This window comes from Eptesicus fuscus, chromosome 5, assembly GCF_027574615.1.
Source record: "Eptesicus fuscus isolate TK198812 chromosome 5, DD_ASM_mEF_20220401, whole genome shotgun sequence".
NCBI classification, from domain to species: Eukaryota; Metazoa; Chordata; class Mammalia; order Chiroptera; family Vespertilionidae; genus Eptesicus; species Eptesicus fuscus.
In genome coordinates this window covers 95,219,601-95,241,187 of record NC_072477.1, presented here as the reverse complement: position 1 = coordinate 95,241,187, position 21,587 = coordinate 95,219,601, and the positions used below count along the sequence as shown (strand labels likewise).

The 21,587-nt window shown below is 38.8% G+C and overlaps 1 protein-coding gene across 1 annotated transcript in view; it reads right to left on the bottom strand.

Annotated features, from left to right (window-relative positions):
- Positions 1-2,293: 2,293 nt before the first annotated feature.
- The window catches only part of MPP7 (MAGUK p55 scaffold protein 7), a 345,710-nt gene continuing 326,416 nt past the window's right edge, over positions 2,294-21,587 (bottom strand). Inside the window, exons 17-20 of the mRNA XM_054716587.1 lie at positions 10,001-10,094; positions 8,340-8,448; positions 6,860-7,003; positions 2,294-5,338 (exon numbers count right to left, since the gene is read on the bottom strand). Of these exons, the coding sequence (XP_054572562.1) occupies positions 5,159-5,338; positions 6,860-7,003; positions 8,340-8,448; positions 10,001-10,094 (527 nt within the window). The 3' untranslated portion in view covers positions 2,294-5,158. The remainder of the gene's footprint in view (positions 5,339-6,859; positions 7,004-8,339; positions 8,449-10,000; positions 10,095-21,587) is intronic.

Here is a 21,587-nt window from a genome sequence, read left to right as displayed (position 1 = left end):
GGTGAGCAGGCGGCGCCAGGCCAGCCAAGGTGTGTGCCAGTGGGCAGAGGGAGGGGATGATGATCAGGGTGGTGGCAACCAGCAGTGGCGGAGGGGTGATTGGGGGGGGAGGCAGGCAGGGCCAGCCACTTGCTGGCCGGCGCAGTCCCCTGATCAGCCCTCCCAGTCGCCTCCCACAGAGGGAGGCCAGACTGCGGCTTAGGGAAATCCCCTAAGGGCTTCCAGACTGTGAGAGGGTGCAGGCCGGGTTGAGGGACCCCCCCCCCCCCGCGCCGAGTGCACGAATTTTTGTGCACCGGGCCTCTAGTCCTATCTAATAAAGAGGGAATATGCTAATTGACCATCACACCCTCACAAATGGCAGTGCCCACAGCCAATAAAGAGGGAATATGCTAATTGACTGCCACACCCTCAGAAGATGGTGGCACCCATAGCCACAAGATGACAGCACCCAGTCCCTTCAGCCCTGCCTCATCCAGCCTCAGTCCCCTCAGCCCTGCTTCATCCAGCCTCAGTCCCCCAGTCCCCTCAGCCCCGCCTCATCCAGCTGGAGTCCCCCAGTCCTCTCAGCCCTGCCTCATCCAGCTGGAGTCCCCAGTCCCCTCAGCCCTGCAGGGGAAGGCAATTGGGGGTGATCAGGCCAGCAGGGGAGGGCAGTTGGAGGCAATCGGGCCAGCAGGGGAGGGCAGTTGGGGATGATCATGCTGACAGGGGAGCAGTTAGCCATCAATCAGGCTGGCAGGGGAGCGAGGTTAGGGGGCTATCAGGCAAGCAGGCAGAGTGGTTAGGGGGCAATCAGGCAGACAGGCAGGTGAGTGGTTAGGAGCCAGCAGTCCCAGATTGTGAGAGGGATGTTTGATTGCCGGTTTAGGACCGATCCCTGGGATCAATCCTAAACCGGCAGTCAGACATCCCCTGAGGGGTCCCAGATTGGAGAGGGTGCAGGCTGGGCTGAGGGACACCTCCCCGCCCCGTGCATGAATTTTGTGCACTGGGCCTCTACATATATATAAAAGATGAACAGTCACACCCCTGATTACCAAGTCTTGCCTGTTTCCATCTTTGGCTCAAGTTAGAGCAACACCAGGATGCACAATGCAGTGAAAACAGCATGGAGTTGGAGGAAGCCAGACATGATTCAACTCTGATTCTACTACATGTCACCTCTGTCACCTTGGGCAAGGGACTTAACCCCACATCTCAGTTTTCTCAACTGTAAAATATGAAGACATCTTCCATATAAAGTAGTTGTGAGGATTAAATGAGATAGTGTATGGAAATTGTACAGATGTGTGATGATTAATAAGTACAATTTGTCTGGTAGTGATTAGGCCTGTGTAGATAGATGTATGTATATATGACAAATGTTATAAAAGAAATATATTTCTAGTCCTGCAGGTTAAGTAACTGAGCAAGCATTTGAAAAGAGTGGTAGCAAATGAAAGAACATTAATACAATGATGAGACATTTCTTTCAAGTTGATATCAACTATACTGCATACCAGAGGCAAAAAGTAAAAATTGGATCACTTTCATATTGAGGGTTACCTAATGATTTCCTGATGTAACACTTGGAGTAATGGAATTTTTTAAAACAATAAGGCTTATAATAGAAATTATTTATTAGGAAGCTTCCAGTGACTTAACTAATAGGGAAACTATTTAGGTAGGGTAACAAGAATATTTGTTAGCTATTTTTTAATTATGTTATGTGAGAATGATCATTATAAAACAGGAGCTCATAGTTAGTGAATACTTCAATTCCAAGTTTGGTTCCTGTACTTTACATGGATCAGCTGTTTCATTTCATGCCTACAACAATCCCATGAGGTAAGCACTATTATTGTCTCCATTTTTCTAATGAGAAAACAAGGACTAGAGAGATTAAATGATGTTCTCAAGGTTGGGAAGCTAGTAATAGGCAAAAACTCAACAATTATGCTCTTTACTGCATCACTGTATAAGCATTCATATGTACAGCAGGATAAGTTTAGCTTTTTGCCTATAAGGAAGAGAGGGGGGGGGGGTACTAGTGTTACCACCATGGCAGCCTGGATAGAGCCTCCCATTGCATTTCTCCACAGCACTGTAAGGGCAAGACTAGTGAATTCCATCTCTCAAAAAGCTTGGTGAACCCAACAAAATGTTTGAAACAAATATGAAATTTAATTTTAGACACAGCAAGTTCAAATAAATCACTAGATATCAATAAAGAACAGAATTTGTTCTACCATTGGAAACAGTGTAATCTCCAAGTGAAAAAACAATTTTCAAGAAAGTAGACACATAATTTGAAGATACTTTATTAAGATCAAAGGTTTTCCATTACATTTATTTATAAATTTTTACTAGTCAAAAAGAAAATAAATAATAAAAATCTATCTTCAGGAATCTTTTAACAACAGAGTTTTGTAAATCTGAGAAGTTTCCACGTTCGTCAATTTTAAATTATTATCATTTAGATATATACACATAATACCAGGAATGTCAGCCTTAAAGAATCAAAAACATCTATATTGGTAGGTAAAACAATGGTAAAATATTATATTTCAATTCCACCTTTTTATTTTTAACTGACTCTCATTTGTTAATCATGGGAATATACAAATTTCTTCTTGATCTTGGATTAAATATATGGATTTAAAAAACATTTCTCTTCTCTCAAATAGTGGCTGACACACTGTCTTGGGAGCAGGTTACTTAAAGAACTAGTACAGTGAGGTGCACAGCCCATCGCTTCCTTGCTGGAGGGGTTTGGGGTGCAGACAGTACAGAATCAAGAGCCTTTGTGACAGTTACCAACCAGCCCTTGGAGCTGGCACTGCCTTGTTAAATTGTAACCATATCCGTTGTAAGCACCAAGTGGCCATGCAAACTCACCTGCCAGACCATGTACACTACCTGATAAAAGATTTCTCAAAGTACCCCCCCCCCTTACACTATTTTCAAAATATTATTTAGCTCTAGCCTAAAAAGGGAGAAAGGTTTGGACAGTTACATTTTTATAACACCTCCAGTACCCAGAAGAAAAAGGATTCAGTCTCCACCATCTTACACTATCTCTACCCCCACAGTAAAGAACTGAGGCAGTTATCTGCAAATTAAAAAAAATCCATGTATATATTTCAGAAAAAAAAATTTGAATTGCCAAATTATTTATATAATTGCCTAAATTATCATATATTTCCCATTACTCTTTGTATAGGATATTTTCATCAATGGTCAAACCATTTAAGTAAGACTTGACCAGAATTTTAAGTATGGCTTTAGGATTGGATTTGGCAATCCCTCCCTCTCTTTTTAAAAAGCATATTGCTTACTGTTTAGTTAATAAACATAGAAATCATTGTTTGGATTATGTTGTTAAGTGATACTTAGTCTGATTATCTAAATATGTTGGTGTGTGTGTCAGGATCATTACAGTACTTTTTATCTCTGTTTCTAAAGTGAAATCTGACATGTCTGAAGGAAATCCAGTGGATAATGCTACCAAATTGTCCAGTGCACATATAACACGCTAGTGGGTCTGTCTGTGTACAAATAAAGGTCAAATATTTACATGGAATGCTGACCCTGACTTATAAAACTACTATTTTAAGTTATGCCATCTATACATATAATTTATTTTATGAATAGCCCCATTTAATAATTAAAAAATATGCCTCAGATAGTTCACAAATATATAAAATTTTACTGCATTCTATTTTTCTTTAAACATGACATCTAAATTCTCTTTTATAAATCAACAAAAAACCTTTCTTTTTTTCTGGTTGAAAGTCACAGATGCAAAGATTTTTTGATTGGCAGGATCTGACTGCATGCAAGAATGACAGGATATATTCTAATATAACTTATGAACATTTCTACTATTTTGAGCTATATAATTTATTTGCTGGAGATCAGTAGTATAAAAAAAAATAAGAGGTTCCATCTAAAAATTTATAACAGCCTTTCTTAAACTTCTTAAAAATGGCAAGAGTAGGGTGGTATCTGGCCAGTGTTAAGAATTATTTTGATGAAGAAATAAGTTAACAATACATGACAAGTTTTCTGAAGTACATCTTCATACAATTTAAATATATGGTGATAAACTGTGCATATTTAACATTTTTGTCTTTAACTGTATCTTCTTTAACTATACCAGAAACATGTCAAACCCCTGCTTTTAGAATAGGAATCACATTCTTATAATTTATTGGGAAAATCTAAAGCCAATTAGAAAAACAAAACACTTTTTGGTGACTCTAGAAATGTTACCTAAGGATATACAAATAAAAATGTTCTTTTGTAATCATTTCTTGCACTAAGATATAAACATTTTAAGATCAATTCTATAAGGAAAAATTTTAGATTATATATATAATAATTTTAACCCTATCTTCCCTTATTAAATATGTATTGAGTACAGATATGTACTCATAAGTCCTCTTAAGCTATAACAAGAAGGCCACTAAGACAGGTTTTCAGTAACTCTTTTAAGAATGATTTTTAAATGCACACACTGGTCCTCGAATAATGTCGTTTTGTTCAACGTAAGTTTCATTATAACATTGATGAAATGCCATAGGAATTTAACTCCTGCTTATATCAATTAGCTTATGGTAAAATTTGTTTCCTTATAGGTCATTAAATACCCACTATCAATGATGTTAAGTGAGGACTTACTGTACTGCATATCCATAAGAAAAAGCTTGCACTTTTAGAATACAAAGAGGACTCCTATGATGATCTATCCAAAACCCAGCAAAGCTGTTGTGTCTGCCTGGAGCTGCTCAAGGCTGCTAAGTTAATTCTTTGCAAGTGCTAATGAGCAGACTTGATGGCAGCGACCATATTTGAGACCAGCTGATCTCTAATATTTATTCTCTAGTTATGTGTCTCTAAAAAGGTCAACCTCATCTTAGAGACAGAGCTATATATAAAGACAGACAGAAAGTTCAAAACTGCTCAGAATACAGTACTGAAATTTCAATTTTGGATCTTATATTCAAACATTGTGTTTGAAATAAGGCTATAAAAAGATACAAACAAAACCAACATTCAATTTTAACCAAGATTGCACGTCTATGACCGTAATATAGATTTTTTAAAAATACCCTACCACCAAAATGGTAACTGATCTAATCATTACTCTACAATCAATGGATATTTCCCTTAGTTATGAATGTAACCAGCTCACTGGGACCCAATGAGTCTCTGTCTCCAATTTGTCAAAGGTTGTTTTTAGTTCTTTGAATGCCATGGTGAGATCATCATTAACTATAATTTTGTCAAAGAGATGACCATACTGACTTTCCATTATCTGTGCTGATTTAATCATTTCTTGAAAGTCTTCTTCCTACAAAAGGAAGTATTTTTTTTTAAAGTGGTTAACCAGACAATTACATCACTTCACATCAATGCAAACATTCCAGCACTGGCTTATCTAATGCTGTTTTGTGTCCATTCTCTCACCTCAGCCAGAAATGAAAATTACCCTTTTTAATTAGAAGTTCTTCAGAAGTCATAATTCCTAATATTGCTTCTCTGATTTGCTTGTACCTAAACTGATCTGACAAGAGTCAAAACTTCTGTCTTACCTGAAGTTCAGGATAATCAGTCACTAACTTATTATAGGGATATCTCAGTGTCAAAATAGTTATGAGGGAGGGATGGGAAGAACCATTTACTCTGATGCTGCATTATTTATGCTTATTCATCGCAAAGAATTTAGAGCATAAACTAGTTTTTCAGAGTTGGATACATTTATAAAATAATAGTTACCAAGTCCTTCCTGTGCTTCATTGGAAGTGGGTCAGAGGCCCATCATACTCACATTTTTGAGCCAGGAAATATCTTAGTTAATTATGTAACTCAAGATTATATATAATCATATACTTAAATGTGCGCTAAATCCTAGGACTATGCTATCATTTATTATCTCCACTGAGAAACGTTTAAGTTTATAAATAGTACAATAACTCTTTACACAGCAACATACAAATTTCAAGTCCACATTTCAATGTCACAGAATATTTCACAACAGAAAATTTAATTTTAGTGTTAATCTAGAGCCCTCAGTAATATCATAGGATGATACTTATTCAGCATGGATATGTATTGCCAGTATTTTGTAAAAAGATACTTATCAAATACTGGGAATCAAAAGTATAATCTGTATTTTGTAACCACAATTTATAGTGTACAACTTAATATAGACTAAAGTTAAAAATGAGGGAGGGGGAAGTTAAGAGAGAGAGGGAGAAAAAAGCTCTTAACATTTAAGTTCTTTGCTCTTTACTTTTTATCCTAAGGTAGAATACATTATCTTAAAGATAGAAACAAAAAACAAGGAAATGAAAGGCCTTGCCAGAAATCATTGTAGTCATTAACATACCACAGTTGCCATTTGTAATAACATTCATAGGAAATACAACTATTGAATAATTACATGAGTCTACTATGCCCAAAATGATGCTTTTTCCTTTATTATGCTAAATATGCAAGAAGACAAAAAAGGCAAATTATTAAAAATTTCATCTAGATTATTAATAATTAATAATAATTCAGTTTGGTATTTTTCCCCTTAAAAATAAGAGTAGTCTGAAAACCAACTGGTCTAACTTTTATATAAATGGCCTACAAAAATTTTATAAGTATGCCAAATAGTTTTGAGTCAATTTAATATGAAGATCTATTCATGGAAACACAAAAAGCAATTACAGTACAATCACTCAAAATGTCCGTACTTAAATACAATTCTATATAGTAGATTTTTGGATCATACTTCGTCTATTATAGTTTTCCTAAGATAGTCGCTACTGCGTATGTGATTTTAACTACTGCTTCTGTATTTTCACCAAAGCGTCATCATACTTACTGTAAAAGGCTTCGCAGTACCCTGGTCATCTCTACTTGAAATAATCTTTGCATTTTTCCTTGTCTCCCTCAAACGCTCTATCGATGGAGGCTTTATAAATATCACATAGGGCTTAAATTCTAGTGTCCTTAAATGCTTCACTGTCTGCAAGGAAGAAAAGGTTGTTTTTATATTTCTCCATAATGTCATGAGCAATTTTTACAATACAACAAAATTTTCTAGGGAGAAAATTTCTTAAAATTATTTCCTAGTCAAGGTCAGTCGATCTTTCAATATATTATTCAATCAGTTGTTGACAATTAAATGTAGTAAATCCCCCCTGTAAAGATGATGAAGCATGTAACTTGCCTTCAAAAATGTTTTGAAATATGCCCCAATTAATACTGAATTGAAGCAGCTAGAAATACCATAAAACTGATTTGTAAATCAAGTCCCCTGTGGCTTGGATAGCGTTCTGTACACAAAAGTCTTCAGCCATCCCATGTGAGTCTCTTCCTGACTTCAGGGATGGGTTCTACTTTCCTCCTACTCTTCAAAGTGACCCAAAAGGGCAAGCCTCCCGCTTTCCATGAAGCTTGTCAACCCTCCTCCAGCAAATATTTTGTTATTTACACTCTAAGTGACAGGGGACAGACGGGCTGGTGAGGCCCTGAGAATGTAGAGTTTAAACCACACCAACGGAGCTGGGAACACCTAGTCCCAGGACACCAGCAGGGAGGTTCTGCTCGAGCAAGAGTGTGTTCCATTCATCGCTGGTGCCTGAGTCAGCCGCCCTACTGACTCCTGATTGAGTTGCAAAGGCCTTCTCCAGGCCATCCTGGCTGGCCCTTGGAGGCTTGACACCCTGGGGTGCAGTCATCCCTGAAGCGAGAATCTGGCCCCTGGTGATGAGGAAAACGCTGTGGGTTAGGTTTCTGCTGGAGGCTATATGGTGTGACAATGGAATGGCTTCATCCACTGGCACCCTCAGTCCACAGTGTTCATGCGATTTCCCAGGGTGCCAGGCAGAGACGTGCCTGACAGCTGCAATAGGGCCTCATGCCATGGAGTTCCTGTGAAATGCCCCACAGCTCTAGTTATACACAAACCCCAAATCTAGGGTATATACAGAACCTAGGACCAAAATGGCCATTGTTAAAATTATAAATATTTATGATAGCATATAAGAATACATATAATGCAACATTTAAAAAAAATACAAAATATGGAAAAGAAAATCTAAGAGACTTGGCAAAAACTGAATATAAACAAGACTTGCAAACAGATTTGGAGGCTTTTCTTACTCCTCTAACAATAATATGGGCTTTCCGTTCACCAAAAACTCCTCAAATTATTTTGAAATGCTTTTGTCATCTTAGCAAAGCCACATATATGCCCAAAGTGAGTAGACTTCAGATTCACCCTTGTAGTGAGATGTTCGCATCAAGCACAGTAGATTACATGGGCTGGTAGGGTAGTGAATAGTTCACTGTTTACTCACATGAGGTTGAACATCCAACAAGCAAACTTTGTTTTTAGCTAGGACAGACCGAACTGAGTCTATACTTGTGCCATAGTAGTTGTTCTTATATTCACCATATTCAATAAACCTGTAGAAAATTAGAAATGCATCAGAATCATTTATGAATTCAATATGTATATATAGGTAGCAAGACATAATTCATATATGTAAAAGATATTCTTGCTGAACATGAAAATTTTTTACTGTGTTTAATAAAATAAATAGAGCCAAGTACTCCGGAATGTCAATTTAAAAAATCTTTTATTTTACATTTTTCAAATCAGTAACACTTGCTTGTATTACACTTAAGCAGACAAAAAGTATTTTAGTCCAGCAGTACAACTAATGTTTTCCATCACCTCTTTTTCAGAACTAATGCAATGCAATAAAACAGTGAATAAGGCAAACAATAGAAACTACTGAAATTTCACTGTGCACTACAGAATAAGCAGCTTTAGAACCAGAGGAGGAACTGGTTGGTGGCTAATGGAACCAGGGCAGCCGATTATGTGCTATAAAAACATAATCGCTGTGCCAAACACGAAAAAAGCATTTTGATGTTTCAATAAAATTCCACACTCCTGTATTAAAACACACATTGCTCTCTCTAGTACCCTAAAGTAATTCAAGCTTAAGCAAATGGAAGACCTGGGGAGAGGGCATGTAGGGCTAGATAGAGGATATGCTACAAGCAAGATGATTAACATTATTTCAATTTTTTGAAAAGCTAAATATATATATATATATATATATATATATATAGAGAGAGAGAGAGAGAGAGAGAGAGAGGTATATATGTAGGAAACTGTGGAACTAGGGATCTATTACATAGCTGTTAGTTTTTAAAATAAAATTGTATCCAAATTATATGTTAAAATTCAAATAGTAGGGGGAAAGGACCATAATAACACTAGAGCAAGCTTCCCTCATTATTCAAAACAATTCCTATATATTTATCTTACCAGATACATAGCAACTCTAGCCTATTAAAAAATTACAACTGAAGATTGCTAATAAGTACTAACTAAATTACCATCTTTTAATTGGTTTCAAATATTATAAAAATTAAAATATATTTCAAATGGAAGGGAACCCTCAATTGTCTAAAACTGGATATATAGGGACATACTGAAAAACAGTCACACAACCCAGCCGGTGTGGCTCAGTGGGTGAGCATTGACCTAGGAACTAAGGTTACTGGTTCAATTCCTGGTCAGGGCACATGCCTGGGTTGCAGGTTCCATCCCCAGTAGGGGGCATGCAGGAGGCAGCTGATCAATGTTTCTCTCTCTCATCGATGTTCCTATCTCTCTATCCCTCCCCCTATCTTTCTCCCTAAAAAAAATCAATAAAGCCCTAGCTGGTTTGGCTCAGTGGATAGCGCTTCGGCCTGTGGACTGAAGGGTCCTGGGTTTGATTCCAGTCAATGGCACATGCCCAGGTTGCAGGCTCTATCCCCAGTAGGGGGCATGCAAGAGGCAGCCAATCGATGATTCTCTCTCATCATTGATGTTTCTATCTCTCTCTCCCTCTCCCTTCTTCCCTGAAATCAATAAAAAAATTAAAAATAATAAAAAATCAATAAAATCATATTTTTTTAAAAACAAGTAACACAAAACTATAAAAAAATGTCCACTTACTTGTTATTTTGCACATCTGTCTCAAACAAATGCTTGGAAATGAAAATATATTCAACACCATCACTCTCCTGGCTTCTTCTTGCTCTGGTAGTATCTGTGATTTAATTAAGAAGAGTTTAGAAAAGTCTACATCAGCCACCCTAAAGAAAATACTAAAAAAGAAACCATCCTGTATTTAATTAAAGTCATTTACTTAAATAAGATTGAAACCTTATCAAAAAGCAAATTAGTTAATAAACTATAGTAAAATGCCATTAATTTAGATTTTCCACTAATATTAAAATTATATTGATTTGAAGGTGGATTCAAAATTAAATTGTATGCCTGTACTATTATTCATTATTTTGAAGGTACTCATATGTTGATTAAATAAAAATGCTATTTCCACCCTTGAGAAATAATTCTTGCAAATAATATACTTATTATTGTTATTTACTGGTCTTTATTTATTGAAGCAAATCTAATGCCCATTAGGTTATAAGATAAACTCTGAAATTATTTTACTATATTTCACACCCAGTACATAGTATATATCATCGTTTTATTTTACTAACTGAATGAAGTCATAGACTTCAATGTACTATTCATTCCTCCTTTGCAAAACTAAAAACATCTTCTTGGAATACTACTGAACTTCCAAACTTTCAATAACTTTGGTTAAAATATTTTCTACTTAATTATAATGGAGTAGGAAAATACAGGATTAACTTGAAACAAAAAAACCTAAGAAGTTGTAGTGCTGACAAGGCAAGTGAAAAACAGACTACTGAAACATTCCTGCTGATTACAACTAAAAACTGGACCCAAAACAACTATGTGAATACTCTAAAAATAAATACAGCAGGTAGATTGTGAAGGAGAGTCAACCTGCCTGGGGAAGAACTTAACCATTATTTCTTCTTCTTTTTTGAAATATTTATCTTTATTGTTGAAAGTATTCCAGATGTTCCCCTTTCTTACTCCATTGACCCCCTCCACACCGTTCCTGCTCCACCCCCAGGCCTTCACTGCACTATTATCTATGTCCATGGGTTATGCATACAAGTTGTTTGGTTTATCTCTTTCCACCCCTCTCCCCTTCCCTCTGAAATTCCATAGTCTGTTCCATGCTTCCATGTCTCTGGATCCATTTTGTTCATCAGTTTATTTTGTTCTTTAGATTCCACATAAAAGTGAGGTCATGTGATACTTGTCTTTCTCTGCCTGGCTTATTTTGCTTAGTATAATACTCTCCAGGTACTTTCATGCTGTCTCAAAGGGTAAGAGATCCTTCTTTTTTACAGCTGCATAGTGTTCCATTGTGTAAATGTATCTCAGCTTTTTTATCCACTCATCTACTGATGGGCATTTGGACTCTTTCTAGATCTTAACGATTGTAAAGGACACTGCTAGAACATAGGGGTGCATATGTTCTTTCGAAATAGTGTTTTGGGTTTCTTCAGATATATTACTAGAAGTGGGATTGTTGGGTCAAAAGGCAGTTCCATTTTTATATTTTTGAGGAAACTCCACAAACTGTAGCTGAATTCCCACCGGCATTGTACTAGGGCTCCCTTTTCTCCACATCCTTGCCAACACTTGTCATTTGTTGGTTTGTTGATGGTAGCCATTCTAGCAGGTGTGAGGTGATACCTCATTGTAGTTTTAATTTGTATCTCTCTGATGATTAATGATGTTGAGCATCTTTTCATGTCTCTTGGCCATTTGTATGTCCTCTTTGGAGAAGTGTCTATTCAGGTCCTTTGCTCATTTTTTAATTGAATTTTCTGTCTTCCTTTTATTAAGTTTTATGAGTATTTTATATATTTTGAAAATTAACCCCTTATCTGATATATCATTGGCAAATATATTCTCCCATACAATGGGCTCCCTTTTTATTTTGTTGATGGTTTCTTTGCTGTGCAGAGCTTTTTAGTTTGATGTAATCCCATTTGTTTACTTTTTCCTTTGTTTCTCTTGCCCTCGGTGATGTATCAGTGAAAATTCTGCTACGTGAGATGTCTAAACTTTTGCTGCCTATTTTTATGGGTTTACAACTTAAGTCTCTTATCCATTTTGAGTTTATTCTTGTATATGGTATTAGTTAGTGGTCTAGTTTCACTTTTTTACATGTATCCATCCAATTTTCCCAACACCATTTATTGAAGAGACTGTCTTGACTTCATTGTATGCTCTTCCTTCTTTATCAAGTATTAATTGACCATAATAGCTTGGGTCGATTTCTGGGTTCTCTGTTCTGTTCCATTGATCTATATACATGCTCTTGTGCCAGTTCCAGGCAGTTTTGATGACAATGGATTTGTAGTATTATTTGATATTTGATTTTGTGATCCCTTCTACTTTGTTCTTCTTTCTTTTTGGTTCCATATAAATTACTGAAGTATTTGTTCTGTATCTGTGAAATATGCCATTGGTATTTTAATAGAGATTGCATTGAATCTATAGATTGCTTTGGATAGTATGGACATTTTAATGAGGCTAGTATTTCCAATACATGAACATGGTATATGCTTTCCACTTGTTTGTATCTTCTTCTATTTATTTTTCCAACGTATTGCATTTTTCCAAGTATAGGTCTTCTATGCCTTGGTTAAATTTATTTCTAGGTGACATAGATTTTTTGTTGCAATGGTAAATGGGATTGTTTTTTTTTTAGTTTCTCTTTTTGAGATTTCATTATTAGTGTATAAAGATTGCATTGATTTCTGGATGTTAATTTTGTATTCCTGCTACTTTGAATTCATTTGTTAAATCTCGTAGATTTTTGGTGGACTAGTTAGGGTTTCCTATGTACAATATCATGTCATCTGCGAATAATGACAGTTTCACTTCCTCCTTTCCAATTTGGATGCCATTTATTTTTCCTTCTTGTCTGATCGATGTGGCTAAGACTTCTAGTACTATGTTGAATAAGAGTGATGAAAGCAGGCATTCCTGTCTTGTTCCTGTTCTTAGGGGAAACGCTTTTAGTTTTTGCCCATACAGTATGATGTTGGCTGTAGGTTTGTCATATATGGCCTTTATCATGTTGAGTTATGATCCTTCTATTCCCACTTTGCTGAAAGTTTTTATCAAAAATGGTTGCTGGATTCTATAAAATGCTTTTTCTGCATCTATTGATATGATTATATGTTTTTTAACTTTCATGTTGTTTATGTAATGTATCACATTTATTGATTTGCGAATGAGTAGAACTCCTCACCTACTTCACTCCTCACCTACTTCCTAACAAAAAAATCAACAAGGAAACAGTGACCCTAAATGTCATACTAGATCAGACAGATTTAATTGACATTTACAGAGCATTTCACTTCAAAGCTACAGAATATACATTCTTGTCAAGTGTACATAGGACATTTTCAAAGATAGACCACATGTTAGGACACAAAATAAGTCTTTACAACTTCAAGAAGAATGAAATCGTATCAAGCATCTTCTCAGATCACAATGCCATGAAGCTAGAAATCAACTACAATAAAAACACTCAAGCCCAGCCATGGTGGCTCATTGGTTGAGTATTGACCTAAGAACCAGGAGGTCATGGTTCATTCCTGATAAGGGCTCATGCTTGGGTTGCAGGCTCGATCCCCAGTGTGGGGCATGCAGGAGGCAGCCAATCAATGATTCTTTCTCATCATTAATGTTTCTATCTCTCTCTCCCTCTCCCTTCTCTCTGAAATCAAAATATATTTTAAAAAATACTCAAAAACATTCAAACAAATGGAGGCTAAATAGCATGTTATTAAACAACTAGAGGCTCGAGGCACGAATTTGTGCATGGGTGGGGTCCCTTGGCCTGGCCAGTGATTGGGGCTGATCAGGGCTGCGGGAGGTTGCCCAGGTGAGGGGCCAAGAGAGGTTGGCTGGCCGGGGGGAGGGGCTGCGGGGACGTTGGCCAGGTGGAGGGAAAGGCTGCAGGAGGTTGGCTGGCCAGGGACAGGGGCCATGGGAGGTTGGCCAGCCAGGGTGGAGGGGCCATGGGAAGTTGGCGAGCCAGCCTGGGAGAGGGGCCACGGGAGGTGGGCTGGCTTGGGGGAGGGGCTGCAGGAGGTTGGCAGGCCTGATCGGGATGGCCCAGCCAGCCATGGGGGAGGACAGGCCACGGGAGGTTGGCTGTTGGAATGCACTGACCACCAGGGGGCAGCTTCTGCGTGCATCTGTCCCCTGGTGGTCAGTGCGCATTATAGCGACTGGTCGTTTGGTTGCTTAGGCTTCCTAATATATAAAAACTCAGGGCCATCACAACTAAAACAACCGGATGGATGACCGAACAGCAGGCTGCATGTGGCGACCAGGGCAGCAGGGGGTTAGTGAGGGATGACCAAGCGACTGAACAGCAGGCTGCATGGGGTGACCAGGCCGGCAGGAGGGCAGTTGAGGGCAACCAGGCTGGCAGGGGGGGACAGTTAGGGGTGACCAGGCTGGCAGGGGGGGCAGTGAGGGGCGACCAGGCAGGCAGGGGGGGACAGTTAGGGGTGACCAGGCTGGCAGAGAGAGGCAGTTGGGGGAGACCAGGCCAGCAGGGGGGGCAGTAAGGGGCAACCAGGCCAGCAAGGGGGGGGCAGTTGGGTGTGACCAGGCTGGCAGGGGGGGCAGTTGGGGGCAACAAGGCCCATAGGGGGGACAGTAAGGGGCAACCAGGCTGATGGGGGGGGCATTTAGGGGCGACCAGGTCAGCAGAGGGGGGCAGTTGGGGGCAACCAGGCCAGTGGGGGGGGGAAGTTGGGGGTGACCAGACTGGTGGGGGAGCAGTTAGGGGTGATTAGGCAGGCAGGCAGGTGAGCAGTTAGGAGCCAGTGGTCCCAGATTGTGAGAGGGATCTCAGATTGGAGAGGGTGCAGGCTGGGCTGAGGGGACCACCCGCCCCCCTGTGCATGAATTTCGTGCACCAGGCCTCTAGTATATAGATAACTATAAGCCAACAAATTGGACAACCTGGTTGAAATAGACAAATTCCTAGAAAAATACAATCTTCCAAAACTGAATCAGAAAACTTGAATAGACCAATAATAACTAATGAAAGTGATACAGTAATAATAATAATAATAATAATAATAATAAAAACTCCCAGCCAATAAAACTCCTGGACCCTAGCTTCACAGGGGAGTTTTACCATTCAAAGAAAAACTAATACCTATCTTCCTGAAACTATTCCTAAAAAATTCAAGAGAAAAGAAGACTTCCCAGATCTTTTTATAATGGCAGCATTATCCTAATTCCAAAACCAGATAAAGATACTACAAAGAAAGAAAATTATCAGCAAATATCCCTGATGAACATGGATGCCAAAATCCTCAATAAAATATTACCAAACAGAATCCAGCAATATATTAAAAAGATTATTAACCATGACCAAGTGGGATTTATCCCAGGGATGCAAGCCTGGTACAATATTCTCTAATGTTTATTTCTTCTTAGTTTTGCCCTCATGGTGGGGTCATTCACAGAGCATCATGTCAGAATATATGACTAAGTTCTAACAGAAGCTTTGACTTTTTGGTTAAAAGAACCAGAAGAAAAATGCCCCTGTGAGGTGAAGAGTCTGGAGGGAATCCATGAATGAAGAGATCTGGAAAAGGAAATATTCTAATTCTGAGTATGAACCCACACTAGTCTAAGAATAACTCCTGAGCCATACACATGCAGTTCAGACTCAAACAAGCATAGAAAATTTTTAAGAAGTGAACTGAGATTAGAATACACAAGTATCACCTTAACCTATGAATAACAGAAGTATGGAACATACCCAAACCAATACAGTAAAGGCTTAGAGAACTGAGCTGAGAGTTGAAGTATGCACACAAGTATGAGACTAATCCCTGAACTACAGGTGATAGGCAGACTCAAACCAACAAAGCAAAATTTAGAAAACTAAAGTGACATTTAGACTACAACTCACATAAAAAGACAGTACTGATAGTCTAAACACAAACTGGTTGATTATTTGCTAAAATAAAACATAACATTCTCCAGAATATTATAACAGGATCTGGAGTTATTGACATAGCACTGAATTCACAATATCCAGAATGCAGTTTAAAATTATTCAACATAAAAATAAACAAGAAAATATGACCAATTCTCAAGGGGAAAGATAACAGATGGCAACCCTCATAGACCCAGAAGTAAGAACTATCAGAGAAAAACTTGAAAGCAATGATTATAGGAGAAACCAAGATGGCGGCATAGGTGAACACCTATACTGCTGCCTTGCATAACAATTTCAAAACTACAACTAAAATACAAAGCAGACATCATCCAGAACCACCGGAAAGCTGGCTGAGTGGAAATTCTACAGCTAGAAGGAAAGAGAAAAGGACACTGAGACTCAGGAGCGACGGAGGGCAGAGATGCGGAGACACGGAGAGGTGCGCGCGCGAGAGGAAGGGCCGGGCGGCTGAATATGCGGCTGGCTTTCTCGAACCAGAGCGAAACAAAGGCTCCCCATAGCGCTGAAATCCAGTCCCGGGCGAGACTCAGGGAACCCAGACACATACGGGGAGAAACTGGACTGTCTGGCAGCGGGCAGGGCTCGAGAGCAGCTTTCTCTCAGAGGTGTGTGCAGCCATTGCCACGGGGCACGGAGACCCAGGGGAACTGCGGAAGACAGAGGTGAGGAGGCGCGCAGGCGCGGAGAGGGCTCGGGCAGTTGAACGCGTGGCTGCCTTTCTCGTTCTGGAGGGAAACAAAGCCTCCTGACTACACCATACTCCAGTTCTGGGTGAGACTTTGGGTACCCACACTCATTCGGGGAGAAACTGGACTGTCTGGCAGTAGGCAAAACTCGAGAGCAGCTTTCTCTCAGAGGTGCGTGCAGCCATTGCTGTGGGATACTGAGACCCAAGCCTCTTAGGGCGGGGCTGACGGGAAACCAAGGCTGCCTGCTCCGCCGTGAGACCCCACCCCATTAAAACTGAGCACAGAAGCTCTCCCAGTATAGACACAGCTGATCCTCACAGCCAATTGGCCTGGAGGTCAACTCCGCCCAGTGATACCAACAACAATCAAGGCTTAACTACAACAAGACTGTGCAGCCCACAAAGGGGTGCACCAAGAGGGTCCACCTCAGATGACTGGGGAGGCTGAGCCACTGGGCCCTATAGGACACCTCGCACACAAAGCCACTCCATCAACTCAGGGAAGCAGCTAAAATGGGAAGACAAAAGAGGCAGATCACAAATGAAAGAAATGGAGGAAAGCAGAAGACTGGACATAGAGTTGAAAACCACATTTATAAGGTTACTCAAGAATCTGCTAAAAACCTCTGAGGTACTTAGTGAGACCTTTAAAGATCTTAATGAGAATGCCAAAAAAATGGAAAAGGACCAGTCAGAAATTAAGCATACACTTTCTGAAATAAAGAATACATAGAAATCCAACAGTAGATCAAAGGACCCCAAGAATCAAACCAAAGATTTGAAACATGAGGAAACAAAAATCACCCAACCAGAAAAACAAAAAGAAAAAAGAATCCAAAAATATGAAGATAGTGTAAGGAGCCTATGGGACAACTTTAAGCGTACCAACATCCGAATTATTGGGGTGCCAGAAGAAGAGAGAGAGCAAAATATTGAAAAACGATTAGAAGAAATAATGACAGAAAACTTTTCCTACCTGGTGAAATAAATAGACTTACAAGTCCAGAAAGTGCACAGAACCCCAAACAAAAGGAATCCAAAGAGGACCACACCAAGATACATTATAATTAAAATGCCAAGGGCAAAAGACAAAGAGAGAATCTTGAAAGCAGCAAGAGAAAACAGTTAGTTACCTACAAGGGAGTACCCATACGACTATCAGCTGATTTCTCAACAGAAACAATGCAGGCCAGAAGGGAGTGGCAAGAAATATTCAAAGTGATGAAGAGCAAGACCCTACAACCAAGATTACTCTACCCAGCAAAGCTATCATTCAGAATTGAAGGTCAGATAAAGAGCTTCACAGACAAGAAAAAACTAAAGGAGTTCATCACCACCAAACCAGTATTATATGAAATGCTGAGGGGTGTTCTTTAAGAAGAGGAAGAAGAAGAAAAAGGTAAAGATAAAAATTATGAACAACAAATACATATCTATCAACAAGTGAATCTAAAAATAAAGTGAATAAAAAATCTGATGAACAGAATAAACTGGTGAATATAATAGAGTCAGGGGCATAGAAAGGGAGTGGACTGACAATTCTCAGGGGAAAGGGGGTGTGAGGGGTATGGAAAGAGATTGGACAGAAATCTTATACCTATGGATGAAGACAGTGGCGGGGGGTAAGGGCATGGGGTGGGGAATCAGGTGGAGGGGAGCTATGGGGGGAAAAATAGGAACATATGTAATAATCTGAACAATAAAGATTTAAAAAAAATAAAGCAATGATTATAATAACTGTGCTTCACTAGGTAAAGAAAACATACCTGAAATAAATTAAAATATGAATTTTAGCAGACTATAAAAAAATGAAAGTTTAGAACTGAAATATACAATATCTTACAGAAACATCATTAGATAGGCTCAGTAGGAGAATGGAGAACACAGAGAAAAGGGCCAGTGAATGGAAAACAGATCAATAGTAATTTATAAAATCTGAGCAAAAAATAGAAAAAATTGAAATAATATAAATGGAACTTGAGGTACGAATGTGAAAATATTGAGATGTCTAGTTTCATTTTTTTACATGTATCTATCCAATTTTCCCAACACCATTTATTGAAGATACTGACTTGATTCCATTGTATGCTTTTGCCTCCTTTGTCAAATATTAATTGAGCATAATGGCTTGGGTCGATTTCTGGGTTCTCTGTTCTGTTCCATTGATCTATATGCCTGTTCTTGTGCCAGTACCAGGCTGTTTTGAGTACAGTGGCTTTGTAGTATAACTTGGTATCTGGTAATGTGATCCCTCCAACTTTGTTCTTGTTTCTCAAGATTACTGTGGCTACTCGGAGTCTTTTTTGGTTCCATCTGAATTTTTGGGGTATTTATTCTAGATCTATGCAATATGACATTGGTATTTTAATAGGAATAGCGTTAAATCTATAGAATGCTTTGGGTAGTATGGGCATTTAATGATGTTAATTTTACCAATCTATGAACACGGTACTTGCTTCCACTTGTTTATTGTGGGGAGCGGGCTGTAAGCTGACACGGTCCTTGCACCTGTAGGGGCTAGCAAGGCTGGCACCTACCCGCACAGATTTCCCAGGCCTGTTTGGATGGCAACTAATCAGTATAACGAGAGCAGCCCCTGCCTACAGAGCTTTCCCAGGGTTTGTTTATATGACTGCTATCAGTAGGATAAGAGCTACTTTCATGGCTTACCAAGAAATATGTACCCAACTAGTGAGATTTATTATAACAAGAAACCTCTCCTTCAACTTATCCCTCCAGTAGTGATTTTAGAGAAACAAAGAATGTTTTCCTTGTGATTCCCTGCTTAGTGTCTTATGCATAAAAAGCACTGCATTACTAATAAAAGTTGCCAGAGCTTCTCGAGAGCTGTGGACCTCCCGAATCCCTGCTGTCCTGTCTTTCTTTCTCTTCTCAAATCCCACCTCCCTACCTCAGCCCGGTTCAATCGTCAGGCTGGACCTGACAGTTTATATCTTTCTCTCTCTCTTTTTGTAACGTCCTGTAGTTTTCCAAATACAGGTCTTTTACCTCCTTGGTTAAGTTTATTCCTAAGTATCTTAATTTTTTTGGTTGCAATGGTAGATGGGGTTGTTTATTTAGTTTCTGTTTCTAAGAGTTCATTATTGATGTATAAAAATGCCTTCGATTATTGGGTGTTAATTTTGTATCCTGTTACACTGCCAAATTCATTTATGAAATCTAGTAGTGTTTTGGTGGAGTAGTTTGGGTTTTCTATGTACAATATCATGTTATTGGTGAATAATCACAGTTTTACTTCCTCCTTTGCAACTTAACAAAAGGAAGATAAACAATCCAATTAAAAAATGGGCAAAGAACCTAAGTAGACAGTTCTCCAAAGTGGACACACAGAAGGCCAAAAGGCATATGAAAAAATGCTCAAAGTCACTAATCATCTGAGAGATGCAAACCAAAACCACAATGAGGTATCGCCTCACACCTGTCAGAATGGCTAGCATCAACAAATCAACAAACAAGTGCTGGCAAGGAAGTGAAGAAAAGGGAACCCTCGTGCACTGCTGGTAGGAATGCAGACTGGTGCAGCCTCTGTGGAAAACAGTATGGAGTTTCCTCAACAAAATTAAAATGGAACTGCCTTTTGACCCAGCGATCCCACTTCTGGGAATACATCCTAAGAATCCCTAAACATCAATTCGAAAGAATGTTTGCACTTGTATGTTCATCGCCACGTTATTTATAATAGCCAAGATCTGGAAAGAGTCCAAGTGCCCATCAGTAGATGAGTGGATAAAAATGCTATGGTACATTTATACACTGGAATACTATGTGGCTGTAAAAAAGAAGGAAATCTTACCTTTTGTGACATCGTGATGGACCTGGAAATTGTTATGCTAAGTGAAATAAGCCAGTCAGAGAAAGACAAATACCATATGATCTAAAGTACATGTGGAATCTAGTAAACAAAATAAACTGACGAATAAAATACCTAGGTTGAGAGTTCATTCCCTTGTTGAGGCACATATGGGAGGCAACCTATCAATATTTCTCTCACATAGATGTTTCTCTCTCTCTCTCCCTCCCTCCTTCTCTAAAAATCAATTTAAAAAAACATTTCCTCGGGTCCTCACCTTCTTAAAGAGAAAAGATTCTCACAAACCCATCAACAGTGAGGAATCCTGAATAAAGGATCTGAAGATTCTTATGAGAAGGGAATTCAAAGGGCAAGATGGGCCACTACCTCACCAGAGTTCACTGAGTGCCCACTGTGTTCACAGCTTAAGATAAGCATGAAACAAATGAGACAAAATCCCCACTCTTCCCCTACCCCCAACAAGATCCCAGGATAACTGCCACTGTGAGCTAAGAAAAATGTTTCTAAACTGATACCTTAGTTTATAATGTACATTTTTTTGGAAATCTCAACTGAGGTACCCTGAGGACAAAGAAGTATACTTTGAAACCTATGAAAACACTTCAATGTGATGCATGCCTTCCTGCAAGACCTCAGGAAGAGATTAACAAGTGTGGTTGATTGACAGTGCCTAAACCCAAACTGTCAAGATATGAGAATCCACCAAGTATTTGATATTTACTGCAACACCTTGTGTTAACTACTTTATTTTAATTTTCTTTTGAAAGATTGGTTATATTAATGGTCAGTTAGATTTGTTGTTGATAACCTCTAGCCTAAAAACAATATTAATGCAGCTTTCTCTGACTGGCTTAAAAACAAGCAAACAATATTGATGCAGCATCAAGGATGAAATTTCCCACAGAGAAGCAAGCAGGGACTTGGCCACCACTTTGTTTAAAAGCAACCGTGAATGTTTAATACGGCCTCAAGGACAATTTTAAAAGATCATATAATTTGTTCAACCATTTTGCCCAAGAGAAATAGCATTTAACTGATTTAGCACCCCTTTAAATAGCCTTTTGAAACTGAAATAATTATAGATTCACAAAAAAATTGTAAAATATGGCACAGAGGT